The sequence below is a fragment of the Opisthorchis viverrini genome (genome assembly GCF_000715545.1).
Source record: "Opisthorchis viverrini unplaced genomic scaffold opera_v5_103, whole genome shotgun sequence".
NCBI classification, from domain to species: Eukaryota; Metazoa; Platyhelminthes; class Trematoda; order Opisthorchiida; family Opisthorchiidae; genus Opisthorchis; species Opisthorchis viverrini.
This window is the reverse complement of record NW_008751758.1, coordinates 936,689-962,034: the sequence shown is the minus strand read 5'-3', so window position 1 is coordinate 962,034 and position 25,346 is coordinate 936,689. Positions and strand designations below refer to the sequence as shown.

General features: G+C 43.4%; 2 protein-coding genes across 2 annotated transcripts in view; one reads left to right on the top strand and one right to left on the bottom strand.

Moving 5' to 3' along the window:
- T265_05436 (hypothetical protein) overlaps positions 1-4,327 on the top strand; it is a gene marked incomplete at both ends in the record, with an annotated part of 41,540 nt that extends 37,213 nt beyond the window's left edge. Inside the window, 2 exons of the mRNA XM_009170443.1 lie at positions 2,269-2,616; positions 3,703-4,327. Of these exons, the coding sequence (XP_009168707.1) occupies positions 2,269-2,616; positions 3,703-3,792 (438 nt within the window). The remainder of the gene's footprint in view (positions 1-2,268; positions 2,617-3,702) is intronic.
- Positions 4,328-15,435: 11,108 nt separating this feature from the next.
- T265_13774 (hypothetical protein) overlaps positions 15,436-25,346 on the bottom strand; it is a gene marked incomplete at both ends in the record, with an annotated part of 11,055 nt that continues 1,144 nt past the window's right edge. The window contains 3 exons of the mRNA XM_009170459.1: positions 15,436-15,804; positions 17,084-17,301; positions 25,021-25,243. Coding sequence (XP_009168723.1) covers positions 15,465-15,804; positions 17,084-17,301; positions 25,021-25,243 — 781 coding nt within the window. The remainder of the gene's footprint in view (positions 15,805-17,083; positions 17,302-25,020; positions 25,244-25,346) is intronic.

Sequence of the window (25,346 nt, the reverse complement as noted above, 5' to 3'; positions counted from 1 at the left end):
GGTATCAGACACCGGCGACTATTCTAAGAAATTATTGATCAAAAACGTGCAAAAGCCTCACTTCCTCTGCTCGCAGAAACCATGTATCGCAACCATACAACAATACAGCCCTGATCATAGCCTGATACACGCGATCCATGAGACCTAGTGATATTGGAGGTCACAAGTGGCGCAAATTGGCAAATCTGCTTCGGGCTTTCGAGATTGGTGCACTAACTTTATCAAAGACTTCATCCATAAGAGCTAATACAACTACCGAAGTATATAGGATTCTCCACAACCTCCAATGCTTCTCCTTGAATTGTAAGGGGCATGTTCAGAGACTGTACTGTCTGAAGAATGACTTCGCAATCTGAAGGAGCAAAGCGCATACCGAAAGATGGTATGATGGTGGTCGTGTTGGTTAACCGGTCGTGTGCATCGTCTTCACCCTCAAAGATGAAGATGATGTCGTCTGCGTACGGTTCTCAATAGCAATGGTTTGTACCCCGGGGCTTTTAAGGCCTTTCAACGTTCGCCTCATTATTTCATCAGTGACGAAGATGAACAAGAATGGTGACAGTGAACCTCATTAACGGACACCTTCACAGGAAGACCTTTGGAGGCCTCACCACACTCTCTCTGTACATATAAAACCCCAATAACGAATGCACCTAATATTTTTTGGCCCAATTAAGTTTCGTGATTGCATAATGGAGACATGTCCATTTTGGGGTCATCAGTTAATACAGTTTTAAATTCTGAAGCTCAATAAAGTGAACCACTCATCGTGGGCCACTTCTCCTTCGAGAGAGTGTTCGTTCGTTTGCGATGTTACGGATGTTATGGACTCCGGTGGATTCATTATTTACGGGACTGTTTGTCGAACTTGTCACTGCAAGGCAGCTGTTAAGCTGGTTGAGCGTGCCGACAGTCACTTGCTTCATTGGAGCCTACCGGGCTCCTCACTGCAACACTTATTCGTACCAACAGAATCAACTCTCTTATACGTTGAGAGAGGTTGTTGCGAGCTCATCTAACCTTATTTCCGGGTTACTTTTGCTGCGAAATTAGAATTACAAAACGTATTCGGAAGACATAGGACTTTAGTGTTTTCTTTTCACCATTACCGATTCGTTTTCTGACCTAGCGGGTTTCGCCCCTCGTAAAAACAAACATATCATGGTGGATACTGCTCCAATGGAAGTAAACCACCCGCACCCTTATTGTTCTAGTCTATGGTGTGGAAGAACCTTATTTACAAAAGTTGTTATCCCGTTATTCTAGGTCGACCGAATTAACTTTGCACTGCAGTAAATCCACTGATAGTTTTCCAAACTTTTCTGAAACATCAAAGTGAACAGATTCTGTGGGTTAAAATGATGTTAATCGAATGAGACTCAATCCAAAGGACTTGTTACGGACAGAAAATTTCCTTCATCGAGTTCCAAAGGGAAACCAGAAGTCAAATTCGATAAGGTTTTCTCTGCTGGCAAGAGAGGTGGATAAAGTAAATGGATGATTTGTCACAGCTTGCAAGAACACTAAGGCGATATGAGTTCCGAGGACGGTAGAATCATAAGTAACTGTTCTTGAGTGGCACAAATCCAATGTTGAACCGCATACAGTTCGAGAATCAGTAGCTAGAATTCTGTCGTTTCTGATAACATTTCCACCTGGAGGTCAGGGAATTCTAAATACTTTTGGTCAGAGACGCCGTCGGTTTTGGCTCCAAAACAACGAATACGATTTTCTCATCATTGCTTCTATCCTAACATCTAATACCGTAGTCCCTTGGGACACGTACCCTGGCGTAGGGTTTGTTTTCCTTTCCAGTTTCGGTATGAAATTGACCTGAATGTCGTATGAGGTTGTGATACAGCAGTCGAAGTGATGATTTTATACCGTTAAACCTTCTTAAAAGTTGGGTTTTATTTTGCGCATATATATATATATATATATATTTGGAAGGCGACGAGGGTCACTTAAGAGAAGCACATACGGAGTTCTCCGGAATGGTGATTCACTGACTGAACACTCGGCATATCATTTGGAGCACACCGCGTCTTCCTTAAACATGAGTGATGGGTAATGCAAGAGAATTAGTGCTCTTGGCCAGGTTGTCTGAGGAAGCCATCAGATTAGCCAATCAAGTCAAGTTACACTAAGCTTTGACCACACCGAAATTTCTCCCGCTTTCATTTACTGTTTTTTAAATCAGAATAATGCTCTAAAGTCCTGTGGCCAAATGCAGAGATCACTGGTTTATTTCATTGCTGTTTTCCACAGGATCGCAGACAATGCCGAACAGATCGACCCACTCAGAATCAACGGAGCAATCCTGTAGCACTGCAGAGCGGTACCGAGGGATCTGAAGAGGTGACATCAGGTTCGAGCTTTGTGAGATCCGGTTCACCCATACCAAACGAACGCACCCGGATGGCCAATCCCGGTTCTCCATTATATGCGGACGATAGAACTCAGTGCCCGGTAGAGCCTGTCGATAATAGACTACGAGGAAATGCGACCGCTAGTTCAAGTGTTTTCGGAATGTTTGACGACGGCACAATTGATCTTCGGCCTCGAAACAGCAATACTATTCATCGACAGACTCAGGTTGCAACAGAGGCCGAAAAGGTTGGTACTGTGGTTTTTTTGTCAGTATATTATAAGCTCTCTTAATTATACCTTAACGAATTAGAACGTACATTACTGTAGACAGGATATTAGGAAGCGACATTCTGTTCGCTATGTTTTTGGTTGAAGCTCCTCTGATTAGTAGCTGCAACGTGTTTGCACTTTTCAATCTCAACGACACCCCCCATAGGAGAGGAGGTTATAATGCATAGATGTTTACACTTTTTATTTCTCCGCCATCGGGTAATAAAGAATCACAACAGCTGGAATCAATGTATATAGATGAGTGTGCAAACCAGACAAACTGTCTTATATCGGCGAGTGCCGCTTCGTTACTCACTACTGAAACCTGTGATCTTCTGGTACACTGTCAGTGCATGATTAGTAATACCGGCTGAAGTATGCTGTCCAGAAAATCAGTGCGACAGTACCAGAAGATTTCGCCTCAGTGTGCCGCAAACTATCTGACTTGACATCTGGAAGCGAGCAGGGAAACTCTTCATGAATGTAGACGGAATGCAATCTAGGCGAGGGCATTGTCCTAAAAGAGTTGTACCATAGTGCGACAATATAAATGGACGATTGCCACATGGTACCTGAAATGTGTTGTGTCTACTTTCGCATGAGCAGAATACACCTTGACTCCTCTTCAGCTTGAATGACCGGATGTACACACTTACCGTGCTAAAACCTACCAGATCAAAGGCTACGAAGATTGGATCAAGTGTAACAAAACTGTAGAAAGGGATTCGGGTTGCACCAAAGGTTCGGTGTATCCAGAAACAGAGTATCCTTTTCATTTCTCGCGATCATTCAGTCCTGCTCACGTCGGCCTCAGCACCCGCAAGTAGATTCGAATCCACATTGCTTACGAGGACTTGGAAAATCAGTCTGGTGATTATATTTCCTGGTGTCACATATCAGGCCTTGAAAGCATGTCTTCGATCATTTCAGGAATACCGTGGATTGAAATGAAACGATTTAAGCTGTGGTTTACCTAGCAACTCATGTGTACCTTTATGTGCTGCTTTGTTCCCAACATGTTAAATAAGATTGTGGAAATTTTCTGATCTTATATGTTTTTAGTCAAGGGTCGCGCGTCGAAAAGCAGCTGAGGCAGCAATTCGTCGGGCGGAACAAGCCGAGCGGGAACGGTTGCAAGGTACGGGTAACTAGCGGTGGGAAATCTGCATCGAACTATTAGTACCCAGATTTTAAATATATCATTTACACGTAATCTGAAGTTTCTCATAAACATTCAAATTCGTTGATTTTTCTGTTGCGCATGACTAATGACGTGCCAACAGATAACTCTGCAGCATTCTGGCTGACTTTATTTGACGAATTTTAGTCATCAAAGTATTATGTACCAGTTTATGCACCAGTCTGTCTGCTGGAGCCCACTTTAAGTGCACCCCTTGGTCTATACCATGTGCTAGAAAACCAAAGTTGATCATTTTGTGTTCATCCGCTTTTTTCGTCTGTTCATCTGACAGAGTTCTCGTCCTTTGATTTGTTTCAGAGCTGACGTCATTTACCCAGCGTTGTCAGTTTATTCCTTGCAGTAGTTTATCTTACGTTATTACTTGGCATGTCCGGTTTCATCATGACAGGTTACACCATCGCTCATACTAAAGACCGATTAGGACTTAAGCTCAGTGTTATTCAATAGAAATAGATGACCGGTTTGCAGCTTGCTGATGCAATGAAGGCAATGTGCATATTGTTGTGCTGAAGTGTTCACAATGGGGGGGGGCGTAATTCACATCTAGTTTTTTATTATTAGAAACAGTTTGGGAAGAGCAGGATGAATTCTGTAAACCTGCTTTCACTTTGGAAGGCCGAAATAAAGCACGTGGTGCTGTATTACAAAATAATCCCGACTTACCCTCCACTTCAGTCCATCGCTTCTAGGCCGGTTGGAAAATGTTGTGCTTCCGCGGATGGCATCATTAGTCAAACTTACTGAAGGACACAATTTTGTTGTCGTTGAACAAGTAGCGGATAGTCGGGGGATTTGTGGAATTTATATTAACATTCGTTTCGTTTGAACAGTCGTCCTGTCCCCGCACAATGTTTGTGGTCTGTTATGTACCAAACCTTGCTTAACTGTCTACATTCTCGAATGGTACGCTTTTTGGTAACACCTCGGTCCCTCTGATTAGTGGTGAGAGCCAACCAATAAGCATTGTGATAACCAACCAGGTGATTTCTTTTATCTATTCAGTTATCTCTGCTCACTACCGACAATGATTCGAAGCGCGGTCTTCTGGGATTTTCACTATTAGAATCGCAGTTGAAACGTAAAATTGGTCTCAGAAACAGTGAAGTTAAAATTTTGGTAAAGTTCAAGATTGACAACTGGCAAAGACCAGGATGAGTTCATTCGGTTTCGCGATCACAGCATTTGAGATTGTGATAATGTGCGTCGTAGAAAAAAAAGTGAATCCACACGGAGTGCAAGCTATCTTACTTTATGTCACTGCAGTGGCCATGCGAAACTTGGGTTCATGTATACATACAAATAAAGACCACGGGTTACAACAAATGAAGCGACTCATCTGTCATTTACTAACTGCAGGATGCGACTGGATAAATTTGATTTATTTTGACGAAATTAATGTTACTGAATTTAAAATTTTCGAAAATAAGGAAAACTACAGTTATCCAACGAAAAGCGTCTGAAGCACATGCAGCAAAGTGGGTTCTGGCAGTTGTCGGTACTTTTCAAGTATTATATGACCTATCACGATTAGAGATGAACTTTATTTATTTATTATGATTGTATGACTCCATGTCGCAGACCAGCCAAAGGTAATTACTGGTTCTCAGGAGCCGAATTAATTGCTCGACCGAAAATTCTTGTTTGTTCAAACCTGGTGGAATACCCAGAAGTTTAGTGGTATGGTTTTAATTTCTGGGTCGTACTGTAGGACTGGTAAATAAGACACTTTGAAACATTTGATCCTGAGGATCTGTGGTTTGAATTTCAAGGGTTCAATTTATGAAACGTGATAACAGTGATCTCAAGCTACTCAAAAAAATGAGTTGGTTTCACTCAGAAGACTGAGTTGGTGTCCGTGTTCCATCACGAACTTCTGCAATACGCCCATGGAAGTTACCATTCAGTAAGTCACGCATCACAGCTTCAGAAACATCTATGCGTAAAATGGCATTTTTTAAAATTTCTGTTCACCTGGCTGAAACGGAAAGGACATACAAGAATGAATCGAAACAGAGAGGAAAGTTCAATCTAGCTTACTGGTGAGCAGAAATGTCAAAAATCGCTTATCTTCATCAATTCAGGTTATCCTGATATCTGATTAGTGTACAGCACTCCCGCAGAAGAAAGTGCGCCTTTAGGACGGACCGAACTTGCGCTCTTTTGAGAAACATGCTTTTGCACTGAATCATATTTCGATTGCACACATCCGACTTAGATATAAGATTACATGAAAGAAAATATACACTGGTATTTCTCTAACATTTTACAGAAATAAAGTTTCGATTGTGGCCCTGTAAACTGTAAGGTGTCATCAATCACTTTGTTGAGTAAATGGGACGATATCCGTACTCTACTCTTGTTAAGGGAGGCATAACATTCAACAAGCCAAAAAAAGAAACATTTGTCGTGCGCTTTTCCTTGGCCCATTGTGGCTTCTACTTTTCGGTTTCTACTCTTGCGGATGTCCTCTCGTTCATTTCTACGCAACTTACCTCATCACTGGGTTCACAGGATGGTTAAGGGGACTATGGGAACATGCTGAAACCTGTCTGTTCTTGAAAGTCTCTGCTTTTAATAACCAGGCAATTAAGCGCTGCAACGGTGGGGATGTACTTATAACGCAACGTCCGCTCGAAAAAAAATTCAATGCAGTCATGTGCAGTGTTGATTGTGACGGCGTCCAAAGGCCACTTCAGCAAGAAGACTCGTCTAGCACGCAAAGTGAGATGTCTTTCTAAGAATTTTGATCTTAGTCATTTTCTGAATGCTGTTAACACATGGGCGTCGCACAGTACCATCCCATCAGAGTTGTTATTCACGTCAGCAACATCTAAATTGCGTCTTTCCACTGATACAATGGCATCTTTGATGTCCAAACCAATAGGTTTTGAATGACTGATCCTTACTATTACTTTAGTTGAGCATCCAAGACCTTACTCATTGAGTCTCTCGTAAAAACCAAAATGATTCGCAACTGAGTGTATTTGTCGAAATCAGTCCAATTTGGGTTCAAGTGGAAGATAGAGTTGACGGAAAATCGGAGACCGCGAATACCTGATGAGCCCCACGAAGAGCGAAACAGGTCATGGGCTGTCGAAGAGTTTTCAGCAACCTTGTGAGTGGCTACCTTTAAGAACCTCTTTCATCAACTGACGGATGACCTTTCGATTCCTCAAAGGATAAGTGCTACTCATGACCTCAGCTGTGTGTGCCTGTTATTTCTAGCATCCGCGTGCAACTAAATATATCTATCGGACGGCGAAAGAACGAACGAAATAGCTATGTCAAATCGAATTTGGTCGTTTTGAAATGAATATCGAATATATTGAGCACGGACGAGACCGTTGACATTCGTCTTCTTAATCTAAACCTAAGTAAGTATGCTTGGTTTTTCCGAAGCCTGGTTCAAAGTGTCAACTTGCCTGCTGGAATATGAAAACCAGTCACTTTTAGTCGGCTTTGGATACTACGTTAACTCTGATGACCACTTTTTTTCGATTGAAATTTTCTCCTCAGCTGAATCGATCATAGTTGGACCGATTAATCCGGCTTACTGCCACAAGCGACTAGCTCAGTCCCCAAAGCTGAACTGGCTATCGATCACCTAACGCAGAGTGGTTGCCGCGATTGATCACGTGAATATTCACTTGACTATTCTGACATCCTTAATCTTTGTTCGGCTCCGTTTATGTTCAGTAAGTAAGTAATACCGATAGGGTTACTTCTTATTTTCACATCTTAAGGCCCTTCCGAAGGCAGAATCGAACTGAAACCATGTTTAGGTAGGTAAATCATTAACCACTTTACAGAGATTGGAAACGAAATCACGGTCAAACAAGCATAAGTATGGAGCTAACCAATTCACGAAAAGCATCCTTTATTAACAAATGCAACATTTTCATCAGGTTCGTTCGGGACTTTCTATCCAATAATGCGTGGCTTTCGATTTTTCTCCCCTGATCATGTTAAAAACGGGGTTGTTCCCATGGGATCACCGTACTTCAACTTCGATGCTTCTAATGAGCTAAACCAGACTGTAAGCCAATCAGTTTTTTTTACACAGTTGATCTCTGCTTTCCGCTCAATATCGCCAAAAAACAATTTTTGGAAAAGTTACTTCTCAAACCAGCGCGATATCATGCTGATTCCACCCAGACAAAAGCTTTCGTCTTGACGTTGTGGCCTTGCTTAAGTGTTGAACTCTCTCGTTTATGAGTTGTCTCCCGTGAAAACCAAATTGATTTGCAACTGAGTGTACTTGTCGAAATCAGTCCAATTTGGGTTCAAGTAGAAGATAGAGTTGACGAAAACTCGGAGACTGTGCCTACTTGATGAGCCCCACGAAGAGCGAAACACCTCGTGGGCTGTCGAAGAGTTTTCAGCAACCTTGTGAGTAGTTTCCTTTAATAAAAACCTCTTGCCTGGAGACGAGCCAATCAACCCGACACAAATTAATTTAGCTGCGCGGTCGTATTTTCGGATAGACTGGCTGAAGATGATATCGATTCTCGAATTCGGAAGACCCCGGCAGCTTCTATCAACTAAATGACCACGTCATCGTCCCAAGTATCAAACAATACCTCGTCTGCTCTCTTGTTCATCAGCGACCGAAATTGTCGCGGCCGGGATTCGAATACCACTGGTTCACGGTTTAAAGCTAATAAATTGTGTTACTGAATCCAGTAATTAAAACTATCTCTTCCTGGGGATGTGGTAATAACACCATGATCTATATGAAACGTGTGCCTGGATCTTTTCTGTTAGATGAATGCCACATCTCATCATGTTTTTAAGTAATGTACTCCTCTGTACACTAACCTTTAATGCCCGTGGATTGCGTTCAATCGCGTTCACCAGACGGTTTTACTGACTTTTGGAGTGCTCATTATCTGGGCTTCCAGCAGTATGATGCTTAGCTCCGCAGACATGCTGCTCCAGATCCTGCTTGTCCCTTATCGAGCACTATTTTGGTCTATTCGAGATAAAAATCTGTCCTGCTTTCTATATTTCGAAATTTTCCGCCGTTCAACATGGTCCAAATGATCTTTCAATCAACTGATCGCAGTGGAGCACCTCATCAATGAACATTTTCACGGCTGATTACACATACATAGCCTTTAGACCTATAAACAACACGAAGCCATCCCCGCACTCATAAAAAAACTATGACGTTCACAATATAGCCTTAGCTCTTCTCGGCCATAATAGAATTCCGCATACTCAGCGTGTTTGGCGCTATTTCCATGGCTTCATGCAAATAGTCCAAATAGCTCATATGCATTCTGGACTCGGATGGAATTAACCCAAGTTTGACCTAGAAGAGACAGGTAAACATAACGAGCGGCCATTGTGCGCACTACCAACTATTCAGACGTAACAGCCCTATGATACCTTGCCGAAAACACTAGCGCTCCTTAGACTCTTGTGACTGATTGTTCCACTGGGACACTTGGGGATAGGAATATAGGCACCAGCGCTTGCATGCTAAAGAGGAGTTGCAAAGTTTAGTATCTTAACTCTGACTTTTCGAAATCGCTCCGAACCACCTGGCAGGTCACTCATGCCGTCGGTTTCAAGGAGATGGGATCAATCCAAAATGCTAGCGCTGTTGTTCATTTCGCTATGCACTTTAAGCCTTTTCTTGTCATTTGACTAAAGCGGCTAATTTCTGCAGCAGTAGCGAATTCACCACACACACACACTCATGAAAGCCACATTCAAAGGCACGGTATAAAACGGTTTGAAGATTTTTCGAAGTCTTTTCATCAGTTGTGAAATGAAAACCCACGTGAAATATATTGGATTTTGTCTGAACTATAGTCGGATTCGAAACAGTATGTCTGGGATGTTTCGTCTGAAATCTTTCTGAGGCATCTTTTCGAAACATTTGCCACGTCACTTCCGTAGTCAGTATATTTTCTGGGAAAATTTTACTGGATCTGCCGGACAAGTAATGAATAAGGCTTTGTCGTGGGTTAAGATGATTCATCACAGTGAAATAACTTCGAAGCCGCAATTATTCCTTACAAAAGTGGCATTCAAACGACACATGTTCAGGATTTGACGCAGTCCTCCAAGGTTTTGTAAGTCAGAAAAGGAAACATCATCAACAAGGTAGATGTTGTGTGCGACTCTCGGCACAGGATGGGCGTAACCCGACGAAGCTGGGTTAGATTAGGATGCTATCTACACTCGGTCGTCGAGAGCAGACGGAGCCATACAGTGGTGCAGCAGTTAGCGAACTTCAGGAACTCATAGTATACTAAAAGGTGCGGATTTAACACCCCTAGGGTTTCTTCTTCCAGGTTGGTCAGTGGATAGGGACATGGTAAATACGGTTGCCCTCCAGGTTGGGGATTGTAACATGTGTTATATCCTGTTACTCCTCCCCTGGTTTGCGGTCAGGCTTTTGACCCTTTGGTGGAGAACCCTACTCGTCCTCCTTTCTAGGTTTTGGTAAACTGGCGTTATCTCAGCCCAAAATTCATACAAACTTACCTTCACGCCACATCGACCGTCGCGTGGTGGCATCAGGTGGGTTGCCTTATTGGCTGCATACAAGTCGGCGGGCAAGCGGAGGCACATGGCTACTAAGGCCTCCCATATTTATTCATTTCAATCTCTTGTTCCAACTGTTAATCACCCCTCTATAAATCGCAGTTGTAGACGCATCAGTCAGACGCTCAGAAAATTGACCAATTGCAGACCACTATTCTGCGCTGCTTGGTGGCCGCTATTTAAACCTAGCTCTCTTGTTTTTATTGCAACATTTGACGTGCGACTCCTAAGTTGACTGGCCAGTGATAGGTTATTGTAGGCACTTTGTATACTTTGTCGATAGACACAAGATCCTGTAATGTTATCATCTAGAAACTATGGACCGTGGACTTCGGGTAATTACTCAGCTGCACCGGTGCTCGCATGGTTCTCGTTTATTCGGCGGAGGGTTACACGCTCGAGTGGGCACCTGTGAACAGCTGATGTCCAAACATCCAGATTTATATGGATTCGCAATGATCGGCATGCTAGTCACCCTTAACTTATAGTATACATTTAGGCACCATCATCCGACTCGGTGAAAGACAAATCCTATCCAGAAGTAGCCCTCTCGTTCACCGGGAGCCACTCAAATAGTCGTGATTGATGAAGATTTCAACGCACACATAGGATGCCTCAGCGCCCAAGAGACATTTTGCTTGTGTACGCCAAGCACAATGACACTGGTGAACGCCCTTCGAGAATTCGTACTCTTCGGGACAGATTTGTATTGAGTTTAGCCGCTGTGCTACCTAGAGTCCTGCTACCAAGCAACCATTTCGCTATCAGCTAGAGAGGGCGCAGTTCAGTTCTTGATTACCAGTAAGTCTGAAATAGACACGACTAATTTTGTATTGTAGAATTCCGTCAAAATTTTCCCAGAGAACCTAAGGAAAGAGTGCCATTTGATAGTGGAAAAGGTTTGTGATCCATAAGTTAAACACAGCGAGGCGCCTTTTATAACGCCCAAGTGGTTAGGGCACGAATTAACTGACCGGAAGTTCCGTGGTCCGAGCCCAACTTCCCCTGTCTATGCTTTGGCAACCTGACAGTATCCCAGCCCTCGTGTGGCATGGCAGCTAGGTACCAGAAGTGTTACAGGTGAACGATATATATATATATATATCGTNGAAATAATCACAGCTATATGTGGCTCCGGAAACGTTGATTGTGGTGTATCCAATAAAATACACATAAATCATTGAATTTAGGAGCGGCCAAAATCAATCATGGACAGGAGATGCAGTCTCTTGTCGGGACTGGAACGTAATTCGGTCCGTAAGACAGTTCGGAAGGATCCTTTGTGTGGGACGTCGTGGGAACAGAAGGCCCAAAGTGAAGGGTGACGCAGTAAGGGATGCGCGGAGGCTGTCTCAGCAAATCCGCATAACGAGACTTAAGAGGCCTTCTACTTGTGACTTAATCAAATATATTGGAAATCAGCGTTCAGATGGCTGAAGAAAATATTTTTAACAGCGAATTCGCTAGTCTTTTGCTACCTATCTCAACTCGTGGCTCCTTGCATCTTCGAAAAATCAGACTGTTGGACCCAGCTGACTTCCACCGACATTACTAACATACGGTGGTGAGCCTTCGTTTTTTGACTAATTTGTTTGGACCTAATTAGACGCGCCCCTAGGGTCCCGGAGGACTGGGGACAAAGAAGCTTGAAGCGACTGTAGCAACCAGAGGTACAATCCTCACGCCTGTCATAGCATACGCACTAGCCTCCCTGATATTGAGCGCAGACGAGATGTGAATTCGAGAGCGTCAGGTAGGACCTCCATCCAGCAACGTAAGTGCTGGACGTTCACACAGTTAACAGAAATTGCTGGCGAACAGTCACCATTTCCCTCGCGTTCAAAGGATCCCTAAATTTTGTGGGCAGAATAACACTTCAGTATGCTCGGGCAATTTTCTACTTCACTTCGTGCTTCTTACTATAACGTCCCTCTTCATATAAGTGTTTCCAATGCACGGTCCAAAAGTTTTCCCACTAGTCGGGCTTGCAAAAGACACTCTGCGTTCAATCTTGTCATTGATACAAACATTGAATACACCCTTCAGTGGACTGTAAACCTAGAAATCGAAATAGCACCCGGAGAAAACTTAGTCGATTCGAATCTTACTGACGATTCGATGGTCATTAATTTGCAGAATCAACTTTAAGTGGAATGCGTGTTTCGGGATGTTTTTCACCTTTACATTACGACGCTCTGTTCTAGGCGTCCTGATGGAACTTCAAAGTCACGAGGTTGAGTGTTGACTAGTTTACGTGTCGTCAGCTAAATCGGCCGTGATTGTGACATATCGAGTTACCGAACGCAACAAGATAGCCCGAGAAACATCTGCAAACTCGTGTCATTTGTGGCGAAAAAGACGAATTTCGGTGAAGTAAATGTAACATAAATCTCAGTGGCTGTGGAACTTAGTCCATGAGGTCTCAAGACCCTGAGTACCTCCAAATCTTTGGTCATCGGTGCCTTCATAGCATGGCCGAAGTCAGCTGGCTGGAGCGTGTACGCGACAAAGAGATGCGTGAGCGAGTTAATGAAACCGAATCACTAAGCTGGCCACTGAGACCTATCACGATGTGGTTGGGAATGGTCGAAAACCGCATACGGAAGGCGGTTTTTTGATTCCAAACTTATAGTGGTGAAAGATTAGAAGAAGGTAAGCCAGGACATGGCTGTGCGAAATTTAGGCAGTAAGAATAAACTGGATGTTGTAGAATGCCTGTGCTCCTCTGACTGATATCCACGTGATTCATCCTGGACGTCGTCTGCAAGGATAAGCACTCAACCAAATCCAGTGGCGTTCATGTCACGTTCTAACGGGACCGCATGGTCAAATTCAATCTATGTTTATGTGTTGAAATTTTGCTAGATGAAACTAGCAAAGCAGGTTGGGCGAATCCAGCTGACAGCGTCTTACTCCGATATGCCGCACAGGCACCTTGGCCTTTATCGTTTTCCTTACAGGTATAGAGACTTTTCAGTGAGTCCCCACACTTTTCCCTTCCTAGAATAGTTTACTGATCCACACTCCTCGCGGTTGTACGGTGGTCACATTGCTGTCGATGATGATGATGAAGACTACCTTCAATGGTTGTTGTCGGGGGAAAATCTATTGCGGGTCCTGGAGTTATTTTTACTTGTTCAATTGAATAACAAGACTGTTAAGATCAGTTTGCACATTCTGTAGAACTAGACAGATAGTAGAAACATGTAGTATATTATTATCATTATTCAAGCGTTCTCGTCTGAAGTGTTCCCTCTAAAAGGAGACTCCAGAGAAGAAAATCAGGATTAGGAAACTTTACTCTATCTTGGGAATTTCTCCATAAAGGAAGAACACTACAACGATTATGTTTGATGACCCCGATTAACCTGGGAAGTCGGTAAAACACAAGACCTTGACAGGGAGGCCACGATAACACGCATCAGTTTGTGTGGTGGCAACTTTGTGAAAATGACAATGAGTTACCCTAAATAGGTTTTCCAGCACCGCATAAAATAACTATTCGTATAGCAGAGTGCTCCATGCTCATAAGAAAACTTCTTCCAGGAAATACCTTAATGAGATGGTTTCTCAATTACTAATCTTAGCACGATGTATACAGAATTTCATCTTTATAAGACATCATATTGAAGGATATTTCTGCACCGTCACTCCCCCGTAATAGCGAAATACTCCAATAGCCTCCAAAGTACCACTGAAGTGCAAGTAAAGGATTCTCCTCATTAGTGTTTGGTAGTTTCCCATGCAACCTTGATCACGTCTCGCTAGCTGGAAGCACACACCTGGTAAGTCCCATGAATAACAACGCAAGATACAAAAACGATCAGTTTGTGGTTGAAGCGGTTAACGTCATTTGTTCAACCGTGGTACAGCAGAAGACTGTACTAACAGTTTACCAAAGGAACTGTTTGTCTCTCGCCAAAAAATCAAGGGTACGTGTCTCCGTTTGTTGGGATAGAGCTGTCAGGATATAAACCATGAACCATTTAAGGGGTGCAGTTGGCAATGTTGTCAAATGCGATAAGGACCAGTTTCGTGTGCATGTGGTCTGTGAAGGCCATATTGGGAACCAACATTGCATCAAGACTTGTGCATACCTGGTAAATAATCATCGGCACTTGGAAGTATCTATTTAAAGTAGTTCCGACACCAACTAGTCCTCTCGCGGAAGTGAACGAAAGTCAAAACAGACTGAGATCATACAACGTTATGAAATCGCCTTCAGAAGTGAATAGATTTTTGGGTAGAAGAAACACACATGTGTTGGAAAAAAATACTCACATAGTGCAGATAGCATTTATCTCTAGCAGAAGCCGACATATCGGTTCTCAAAGCCTATGTTAATGATTCCTAAGTTAAGCAGTTGGATCCCTGTCCACAAGATAAACTGTCTACCGATATTAACCCATCAAATTTGTTCAGATAGGAACGGGATTCCGATACAGTACTCGTTACTAGCGTGTGCCTGGTTAGGCACCGTAGAGGGCGTCGAAATCGTCTCCCAGTTCCACTGGGAGAACATCGGACTGCAGTGAATGTGTATTCGCTCGACTGTATTCATCTGTCAGGCAGTAGAGAATCGTGTGACGATGAGCGTTGACCGAAAAACTTTCGAACAAGAGTTTGTTCGTTTTCCAATGTCACCCGTCGATACTACCGGCCTTGTTGCTTTATTCCGGATAGGCTAATGCGCCTGTAACTTTTGTGTACGTTCGTTCATGTGGCTAAGATTTTACAACAGTGAGTTATAACGGGCATGGAAATACACAAGTCTTACGAGTCCATATCCAATGTTCAGAGTTTTTGAAAAGGAATGCCGGATGAATTAAAGGATTGAAGGATGAACTGCAATACGCGAACTGGGGAGTTTCACTTTCGAAAATATCAGTGCCAGTGGCTCCAGAGCAGCCACTTCTAAAAGAGATTGTCAGGGCGCGCCCAGACAGAAGAAAAAGCACATGTGCAGAGAGTGACGCATCCCCACCCACGATAAAACAGAGATGCTCACGATAAAGTAATTAAAATTGTTAAACCATTCATCGCAGTACAAGTTTACAACAATTTATCAAAAAGCATGGCACAAAATGTATATATACCGACCGTATCGCCGGTGAGTTAGGAAATGGGCGTGAAAAAAGCGGCCACACTCACGATAGCCCCAGACGTGTAGCAACAGATTTTTCAAGGACGGATGCGCATCAAAAAGATGATCAAACAAGGTGATGAAGGTGGGTTTCCGAGACGAAGTTCGTTTGAGGCCATCAAACCTTTCGTTTAACCACCTAGCGGGGTTGTCATAAAACTCATCAGCCTCATCGTAGTGAACCCGTCGCTGCCCGTCAAACCATAAGGAAAGATCCGGATCGCAATTCAACTGTTTGAAACTGACGTTCAGATGGATAAAGCTGAAAACAGAGAATTTGGTGATAATTCAAATGCATGACTGCAGCATATCAGGTAGATGAATAACAAAACCTTTCGCCGCAATATAAGAAAACGACGATAGGAAGAGTCATTGTCCTTATAAGAGCAAGGAACACCAACGCACTTCCCAGAAAGGTTGCTTCAGCAGTGTGTGAAACACTACAAGGATCACTCGATTTCCCATGTTTCAGACCACATTGGGACATTTGAACTTTTGATACGCGCCATCATCAGAGGTGTTCATCAAATTATTGTCAGTCTCAATACGATACGAAAATGACTTACGATAAATCTCATTGAATGTGAGAACATATGAGGCATGCTGTGTCATTCGTCTTCTAGTGCCCATGTGACTCTGTGCTTGGATGGAGGTGCTAAAAGCTATGGCGGCCAACCGATGTTAGTGACGTTCATGCATATCAGTTTTAATTCAGATTGCCTGATTAAGTGTTGAAGGTGTATGAATCCCGGATGCCTGTGGTAGTCCAACCAACTGTCCCCATCTCCCTAATGATGTTCTCACCCTATTGGAGGAATTTGGCCACGGCCTAATGGGTTTTCAGTAATAGACCAGACCTAGGAAGATTGGAATGTAGTTTTCGTCAAAAAAATAACTGAGTTAATATAATATAATACCTTATTCTGCATCACAGTGGCTATTTTGAACACAAGCCCACTGGCATAGCTCGAAGTCCGACAACAGATACTAATCTACGAATTAAGTGTGAAAACTTCCCCCTCTTATCTTGGCTGTTAGTCAGTATATCATACTTTTAACGTTTATTTTAGCCTGTCTAGTTTAAACAGAGTAATGTCTGGGGGCCTGAAGGACTGAGGCTAATATCACTTAACTGTGCCACTAATTTTCAGTGCCACAGCACGTACTTCAGTGCACCGAGGTAAACTGATTCCTCGAAAGATGTAACAGTGAAGCACTTATTTTCGTGGACAGGACCATTTCAATCTGAGAAGTCACAAGAACCTATCCTGAGAATACCAGCTGTCTGTGTACAGGCTGCAGCGGACGTATTCGTTGATCCCAACACAAACGGTACGTGTAGTTCCTAAGTCTAAAAATTTCCGGCAAGATCAAAATAGCTTCTTGGCTCTTCAGTCAAATTGACTGAAGAATTATTCCAGGTATAATGATGCGGTCTCAAGCAAATTAGTTCTCAAACAACTGAATATTATGCACATCGCGCTGGGTATGAGTTGTCACCATAAATCCGCAAATAATGTTAGTGACACCCATGAACTTACCTAACTGGAGGCAGAGTGTGACACGGCATCAGTGCGAGTATCGACACATTTTCAGAGAGAATTTCACGGTTGGTTGGAAATCGACGTTGTATAGCTTTTCGCAAAGCGGAAACCGTATCTATCGGGCCACGTTGGTGGATGAGACATGTGTACAGTGCGACTGGGATGTGGGTCACAGCGATGAGATTAGAACGGAGGCGTATTAGTCGAACAGAGCCCTGAGCAGTTGAACTGAACCGCTGGGCAAGGTAANGTGTGTGTGGCACGGGCAGAAAAATATGCTCCCAAAGGTAGTAACGGGAACAAGAAGCGAAACTCTTTATGAGCTAGGAGACTGGAATGAGAGAGAGAAAAAACTGACAAACCAGCAGCGAATTTAACCACTGAAACAAAAGTCAAACTGTTAGATGATAAGATTCAAATGTGTCCGTTTTTGTAGAGCTGGTGAGAAATAAAACTGCCATGACGTTATTGTTTTACGTGAAAAAACAGATGGGGTTCTCGTAACCGAGCAAACTACGCCATATGTCAGCCTCCAAAAGCTTGAGTGTGTTAAAAACTGCATCTAGTTAAAATATTCTAATATTCATAAGTTTCTCTAGGTTGATTAGCCAAGCCCATAACCTATACTCATTGTTCGGGCAAACAAAGTAATTCATATCAAAGGGCTTCAAAGAAGTAGGAAGGAATTGTTCTCGAACAAGAAGACTCCATATCCACTATTAGTTTCCGATTCACGCAAGGAGCATTTTCACCCTGTGCAAGAGTTAATCGCAAGTCATTGACGTTACCATATGAATTAGAATAGATCGCATAGTGACAGACTGACAAGTGAAATTTGAACTTCATCACAGAAAACTAAATGAGGATTCATGGGGACGGTGTAAGCTATCTATTTCTCGGGAGACAAAGTGTTTCCCGACATTTTCTACACCTCTGCGCAGAATTATCAACCGTTGAAGAATAAATGTTTTTTACTGCCACGCTCACTTGGCCATACCCATATTGGTTTAGGGATACCACACACAGGATAACAAGCCAATCAACAACGGAAACAGGGGCCCAGTTAAGAAAATCTTATTCGTTTGGAAATTTTGTCACAAACTAGGTTCGTCATACTATCAATGCAACCCATATCGCTGTTACCAATAAGTGTTAGGTCAGGGATGTCCTGGAAACTACCTTTGGAGCCGAGAACACTCCATAATAAGTTCACATTTATAGGAAGGAAGCAGAGTCACACTGTGTTGTAATTTTGATAATGCCATGGTGACGTCCCAAGCACCAACTATACGTCCACGTTCATGTTTCTTGGTAAAATATTGTTCCCTCTTCTGTTAAAAAGATAAGCACACTGGATTCTGATTAGCTGTAGCAAATAGTACGCCAAAATATAACAGTAAAAGCCTACTGGATTGTGTTGTTTGAGAGCCCACGGAGCCAGGGAGGGATCATTCGATGACTAGGGTCCGGGGAAAGAGAACGGACAAGTAAAATTTCGTGTTCATCATTTCTTTCGCCTTAAATGAAGGAATCAGTGTACGACTCCACCTTGTTAAGAGGTTGAGAAAACATCCAGAATGGAATAATATCACGTATCGAAACAGACAACTAACAAGCAGTCTTGAAGCAGTCCAATTTCAGCCTCTGGCATTCGTGCCCTACTGAGCACGATAAGGTCCCAGTCCTAATAAGCGGGTAGAATATACATTTCAACGTGAAGCACTAGTTCGTTCCCTCATATGAAGTCTAGCTCACGGAGCCCATGCAATGTACGAAGCACCTGATAGGAAGCAGTCTGCTGGGGTACCACACACGGCATATAACAAGTTGGTAAACCAGCGACAGACGGTCAGTGCTACAGAACATGTAGAAGAGTATACCGGTTGTTGGTAAATACCTGTAGCAGAAGACCGTCCAGGTGCCGACGAAAATCAACAGTATGGTGACACGCCGTCTGAAGACAAAACGTTGATCGTTCGCCCAGTCTGTTTGTGACCCATCAACAAGTGCCCCAATCAGTACTAATGGAGTCTGGGTCCACAGAATAGCCATAATACCTTGACTAAGGTACCAGTGCCAGGGATGGACACCATAGGCCTGTGACCCGCCAGTAAGAAAGTTGAACCGGAAGAAATTCCACTGATCTACAGTCCATCGGCCGAAAGCCCAGCGATCTGCGAGACATGATAGGGCCAACCACAATATGCCAACAAAGCAGTAAGTTTTCAAAAGCTTCCCAAACGGAGAACTGACAGAACATGTAGAAGAGTATACCGGTTGTTGGTAAATACCTGTAGCAGAAGACCGTCCAGGTGCCGACGAAAATCAACAGTATGGTGACACGCCGTCTGAAGACAAAACGTTGATCGTTCGCCCAGTCTGTTTGTGACCCATCAACAAGTGCCCCAATCAGTACTAATGGAGTCTGGGTCCACAGAATAGCCATAATACCTTGACTAAGGTACCAGTGCCAGGGATGGACACCATAGGCCTGTGACCCGCCAGTAAGAAAGTTGAACCGGAAGAAATTCCACTGATCTACAGTCCATCGGCCGAAAGCCCAGCGATCTGCGAGACATGATAGGGCCAACCACAATATGCCAACAAAGCAGTAAGTTTTCAAAAGCTTTCCAAACGGAGAACTGAATGAATTCTACAAAGAAAGTAGAAAAAAAGAAACGCGATCAGTCTTTTCAGAGCGACTCTACGTGCAAGCACCAAATACCATCAAACTACAGATGTACGATTTGCCTCCCTGTGGAAAGGACGAACGAACGGACTAAATTACTGTCTCCCAAGAGGGTCACAACAATGAGACGCAAATTGGTGTTACCAACAGCGTGACACACCTGTGAAACAGATCACACAGTTGACCATTCCGAAGCCTTCAGGATTCTGTTGCGGGAAACAAAATCAGAAGCTGTCGGCCTTCTGAGGATCATAACCTTTGGAGCGTCTCGAGGCGAATTCGTTGGAGTGAAGCATCTTCGCTTCTGCATTTATTGGAAATAACGATTTAGGGCAAGCGCAGACCAGAAATCCGAGGCGGTGACTTATGGAATTTGAATTAGGACCACAGCTCACACCAAACTTTTGCCACAATTTTGCACAAGGGGAGATGCATACATTTCTAGGAAATAAAGGGGGAAAAACAGTTTTCGATGTCTGAAAATGGTCGTAAAGTTGATTCGTCCTTGGAAACTCAGTCAGTGTTCACCCTTGCGTCGTTCCATGTATTTATTAAACTATTTCGAGCCCCTGAAATCTTAGTCTTCACAGAGGCGTTTCTTCTTGAAGTGTTTGAATGTCCAACTCATCATAAACTTAAACGACAACCCTTTTAGTCAACCAAATTCACTGTCCAACTGCTATCTTAAACTAAACAAGTCTTTGGTCATCAGTAGGCCGGAACTTCCATCTTGGTCATGTTACCTAGGTAGTGAATCTCGTGTTTACCTATTGGAAGGATCTCGGGGTCCCTTAGAACGATCAGAACAACCACAGTTCGTGCTTTATATTTTAATACTAGTAAGGTTGATGGAAACTCTGGCTGATGTTTCTAAGAATATTAAGCGACCAAACCAAAACTTCATGCTTGCAGATGATGCGACCGATGTGCTTAATAAATCCGCCTTTTTAGGCGGCTAAGCTTGTCAACGACGAAAGCAATTACGGAATCGAGAATACAACCTTTCGATGCATAGGTATCTTGCAACTCAAGGACTGAGCAACTACCAGTTGCCGAAGCCTAGACAGGTACAACGCGATAATGGAAGCCCAAAAATTGTGTGATGAACGGATGCGGTGGAAAACCTTCAGGAATACAGTGACGCAAAAAACTGCTTACGATTTAGCCAGCTTCAGATCGTTCTTACCAAGAACTCGGAAGAGGTGCAATAAACACAATGGAATCCAGGTCACAGCAGCCGTAGGACGTAGTACGACGCATCCAATAGCGACAAAGATGAACCACATCGGAGACCGACTTGACCGAATAGACGGTGATTTGCCGCAAACATCCAGCCATGGGTATTGGGAGAGAGCAATCATTGTCAGACACCACTCCAAACAGTTGGCAAGGGTACGTGGACAGCAGTAGAAGGTGAACCAGTTTAAAGCCTGATGTAACAGCGCCAACTGTTAAAAAAAGTACAGAGTGGCCAAATATACTCAGAACCACGTATTAGTTACTTGGGGCAGAAATGAATAAGAGAAAGCACTAAAGGAGGAACTGTGTCTGCCGACATACGCGCACTACGTAGACTCACAGAAAACACAGAGATTTGCATAACAGTCATGCTCCTTTGGAGAATACTTCATTCAGTTAATCCAGGTGGTCCATGGAGTTAGGAGCAAAAATGAGTATAAATTTCCCAAAAATCACCTCTGTGGACCTAGTGTTTGAAGGAAGGCTGCAAATTCTACGTTACAAGGCCGTACAAACAAGCGCCGATGGAAAAGTATAAATTTCCCAAAAATCACCTCTGTGGACCTAGTGTTTGAAGGAAGGCTGCAAATTCTACGTTACAAGGCCGTACAAACAAGCGCCGATGGAAAACTAATAGAGTGATTGAAAATCAGGTTAAGTAATGCTCCACTAAGAGTACATCTATGAGATACGTGGACAGAACGTTCCTTACGGATTTTCACAAGCTCCGTACAGTCTGTTAGAAGAGTATAGTAAAATACTGTACCCACTCCATGTCCAAAGAAACTGGCGTTCAGGCATTAGGTTTACTGCTCGTGTACAAATACCAAGATGTATGTAGTCTTTCAGTTTACTTCCTTTTTGAAGTACTCAAGTATTCACGCAAACACAAGGTATAGCAAAATCCACCACCCGAACGGATAATGACCGATTACTTGTTTTGTTACGACAGAATAAAAGCCAACGGAAATCCTCAATCCAACTGGAATTGTTCCGTTTATACAAGGTTTACGATTATAGGCAGCCTGGGAAGAATGGGCGGTGAAGCGTACAAGAGCCTGAAAGTTCAGAGAAAGTATCAAACAACCCAAGTCAAACTAATATGAACAATCTTCATCTACAAGAGACGGAGCAGTTCATCTATAAAAAAGACATCCAAATGACCAATCGAACCTTGCCGTGGAGACGTTCTGATCGGATCGGTCAATTCACCTATCCGCTCACTTTTTGCACCCGTAATCACCATCTGCAAGCTAAATCAGTGGATTTCCACGAACGTAAAACTACGTTAATTTACAGATTTCCCAGACACTCTTATCGACACTGTTTGTATGCCACTAAAAGGATATCAGTTCAGTACTTGCCAGCTGATTGTCATTAGTACAACAATCCTTCTCAGCTGCGAGCCGTGTGCGTGAACAGTTGACATGTTAGGGCGGGGAAAACAAATTTATTCTGCCCTTATATGGATCAAATGGAGGACTTCGTACCGCAGTCAAGCATCATTTGAACAGCTTCAGTTCCAGGACGACTTTGGACTAACCTAGTGTGGCGTTTGAGAGAAATACGAGGGTTAAATATCTCGTTCTGAAATATTCTTCGTAGTATCCCGCCAATGCACCAAGACATTGAGAAGGACGGTGAACAAGATAGACATTTCGCGTGCTACCTCACTAACATCTGATTGTTAGCTGGAGAAATTTCGAACCCGGATTCCTTTAGACGAGAAAGTCTGCTCCATTTGCGCTGCTGGATTACTTTTAAGTGTTTCACGCTCAATTCACCGACTATCTTTCAGTTAATGCTTCAACTCTCTTCGGCTTTTGTTGCATTAATGGCTGGCGTTCGAATCCGATCAGTCGGTCAACAGCGTCAAATCAGTGAACATCTGTGCATAAAGAGAGAGTCATAGATCTAGTCGAATATGACGGTGCACGCAAGCGCCGATGTAGACTCGAGGAAATAAGATCGTCAGGCAAACCATCGGCTAGCCTAAATTTGACGGCAAAATAAATAGAACACCATTTTCTTGGTTATCAATGGAATACCGACACCACCAATCAATTATCACGTTTGCTGCGCCATACCGCACTTTCCCCAGTACATCACAATCCAGAGAGCGTCCAGTTAACAAGACCCCAGGGTGGTAATAGGTAAACCGGCGGTAACTCACTAGTCCTATGGTTAATGATGGTTAACGAGTACTGTAGCGGATGGTTACCTACTAGAAAAAGGAACACACCTCGGTTCCGAATTACGCAGCTGGACCGATGGGCACGCTCATGACTCTTAAGACCGATCTTACTAAGGTATGTGCATCTGCGTGTTGCGCAAACATACGGTCGAGGCTGCAGTGAAAACAGTAAATCCTTTCCGAATGCCTCCTCCGTTTTCCAGTCTACTGATACGTCACGTCTCATAGCTTCTCGAGCCTGCGCGGATAGTCGTTCTTCAAGCCGTTCTGTCAAGTATCAGGATATCCCGTTGTCTAAAATGGCGAAGTTTCGGGCACATCAGTTTCAAACTTAATTCTTCAGCTGATTGTAGATAAGATATTTAGGGATGGGAGTTTAGGCCATACATTTCATCTGCTCTAACAACAGGGCTGGTTGCACATTGGAAGAAGTTCAACTCCGAAGGATGTCAGTGTTGCCGATTCGCCTTTCCGTTTGACCCGGAAGATTTCGTGCGAACTTTGAAAGTGTGTTCGGTCGGGAAGCCGAATATGTCCTTTATATGGCGTCCAGGTTTTGCCGCGGTGCACCAGTGAAGCCAAAATAACAGCTTGGTGTACACGTGTAAGTGGCTATTGCCGCAAATGCGTCTCTCAGGGCGACCTAATGTCCCACCGGCTTTTGCAATCGGTTTGTTTATTTCATTATCAAGTGCCAGGTTTGAAGACAGTATGTTGGTAAGACATACAGTGAGACACGTAAGGAGCATCGGCGTTCTTTTAGGAGAGATGGTGGTCTGAGAGCGGTTCACTGTGTGCAGCTGCAGTTTCGTATCACCAACCTTTTTTAAGCATCTCGCGTTGCCCTTCCAAATGTGCCCCAGCAACTGTTTAAAGCGATCCAATCAAGCTCTTGGCCTGGAACTGAGAGCGATTTCGCTTCTCTGCTTTGTTACCGTCAGAGACTGTCAGAGGGTAACGCTGATGTGAAACATTCTTTGTATGTTCATCAGAGACGATAACAATAGCGGGATAACATATTCGGGTTTCGGAGGTGATGAATGGCAAACCCTGATTTCGAGAGAATGCTTGCTAGAGCACCTTACTGACCAATCTATTTGAGAATGCGAAAATAGGATGCGCCCAAGTCAAGAAGAAAGGCGGTGGGAGATCATGCCCTGACTGTCAAGAAAAGGTAACTTCTGGTATTTTCCAGTCATCTAAATCGCGGACCAACTTGAGGGTTCCACTTTGGGCCTCCGGCTGCAAAAATCGGAACTGCCAAGCAGCAATTTTCGTATTTTTCTCGGAGAACCGCGATAGAAACAAAGAACCCAATTCTGACTGTTGAGTCATGAAAGTCTCACTCCTAATCATACTGGGTGTACCGGGTGGTGCTTGAATGGCTTGGAATTTCTGGTTTTTGGAGGTGCCCGACAAAAGAGAATATGTAGATGGTCACGGTGGATTGTCGGGGGATTAGACCGGGCAGTATTCTCGAACGATCTTTTTTAACATGCCTACTCGCTGCAGCATTTCTTCTAAAAATATGAGAATACTAGTTGGCTGAAGGAAGCACTCCCGCCGCCCAGCCCTTATCTTGATTTTGCCTCGTCTAACGATTAGCGGTATAACGGGTACCCAACGCCATTTGTCGAGGATTGGAGCTGTGTGGGTTACTCGGATAACGCACTGGAGTAGGTGAGCAAAAATCAGCGAAATGGGACAAGATGTGAGGCTTCCGTTGATTTATCTCCGGGACATTATGCGGTATACAATGTACTTACAACGGTAAAGGGGGCTGATGCACAATGAGAAAGAGTGCAAGCTCACCTTTGCTGTTTCTAACCCACTCACTATCACTGCAAATCGATATAAATGAAGATCTGCAGCTGCTGCTAAAACAGCGTGAAACAAACGTGGAACCAGAACAACGAAGGTACGCGAGTCCAAACCGAAGACGGAGCCAAGATTATAAAGCACAGAAAATATTAGAGGATGAAGAGGACTCCGTAGGGCAGTTTCCGGCCACCATTCCCAAGTCAGTGTACCGTAGCTGGAAAGTGAGAAGAGAAAGTTAAAAAACGATATATATGCATATATATATATATATATATATATATATATATATATATATATATATATATATATATATATAT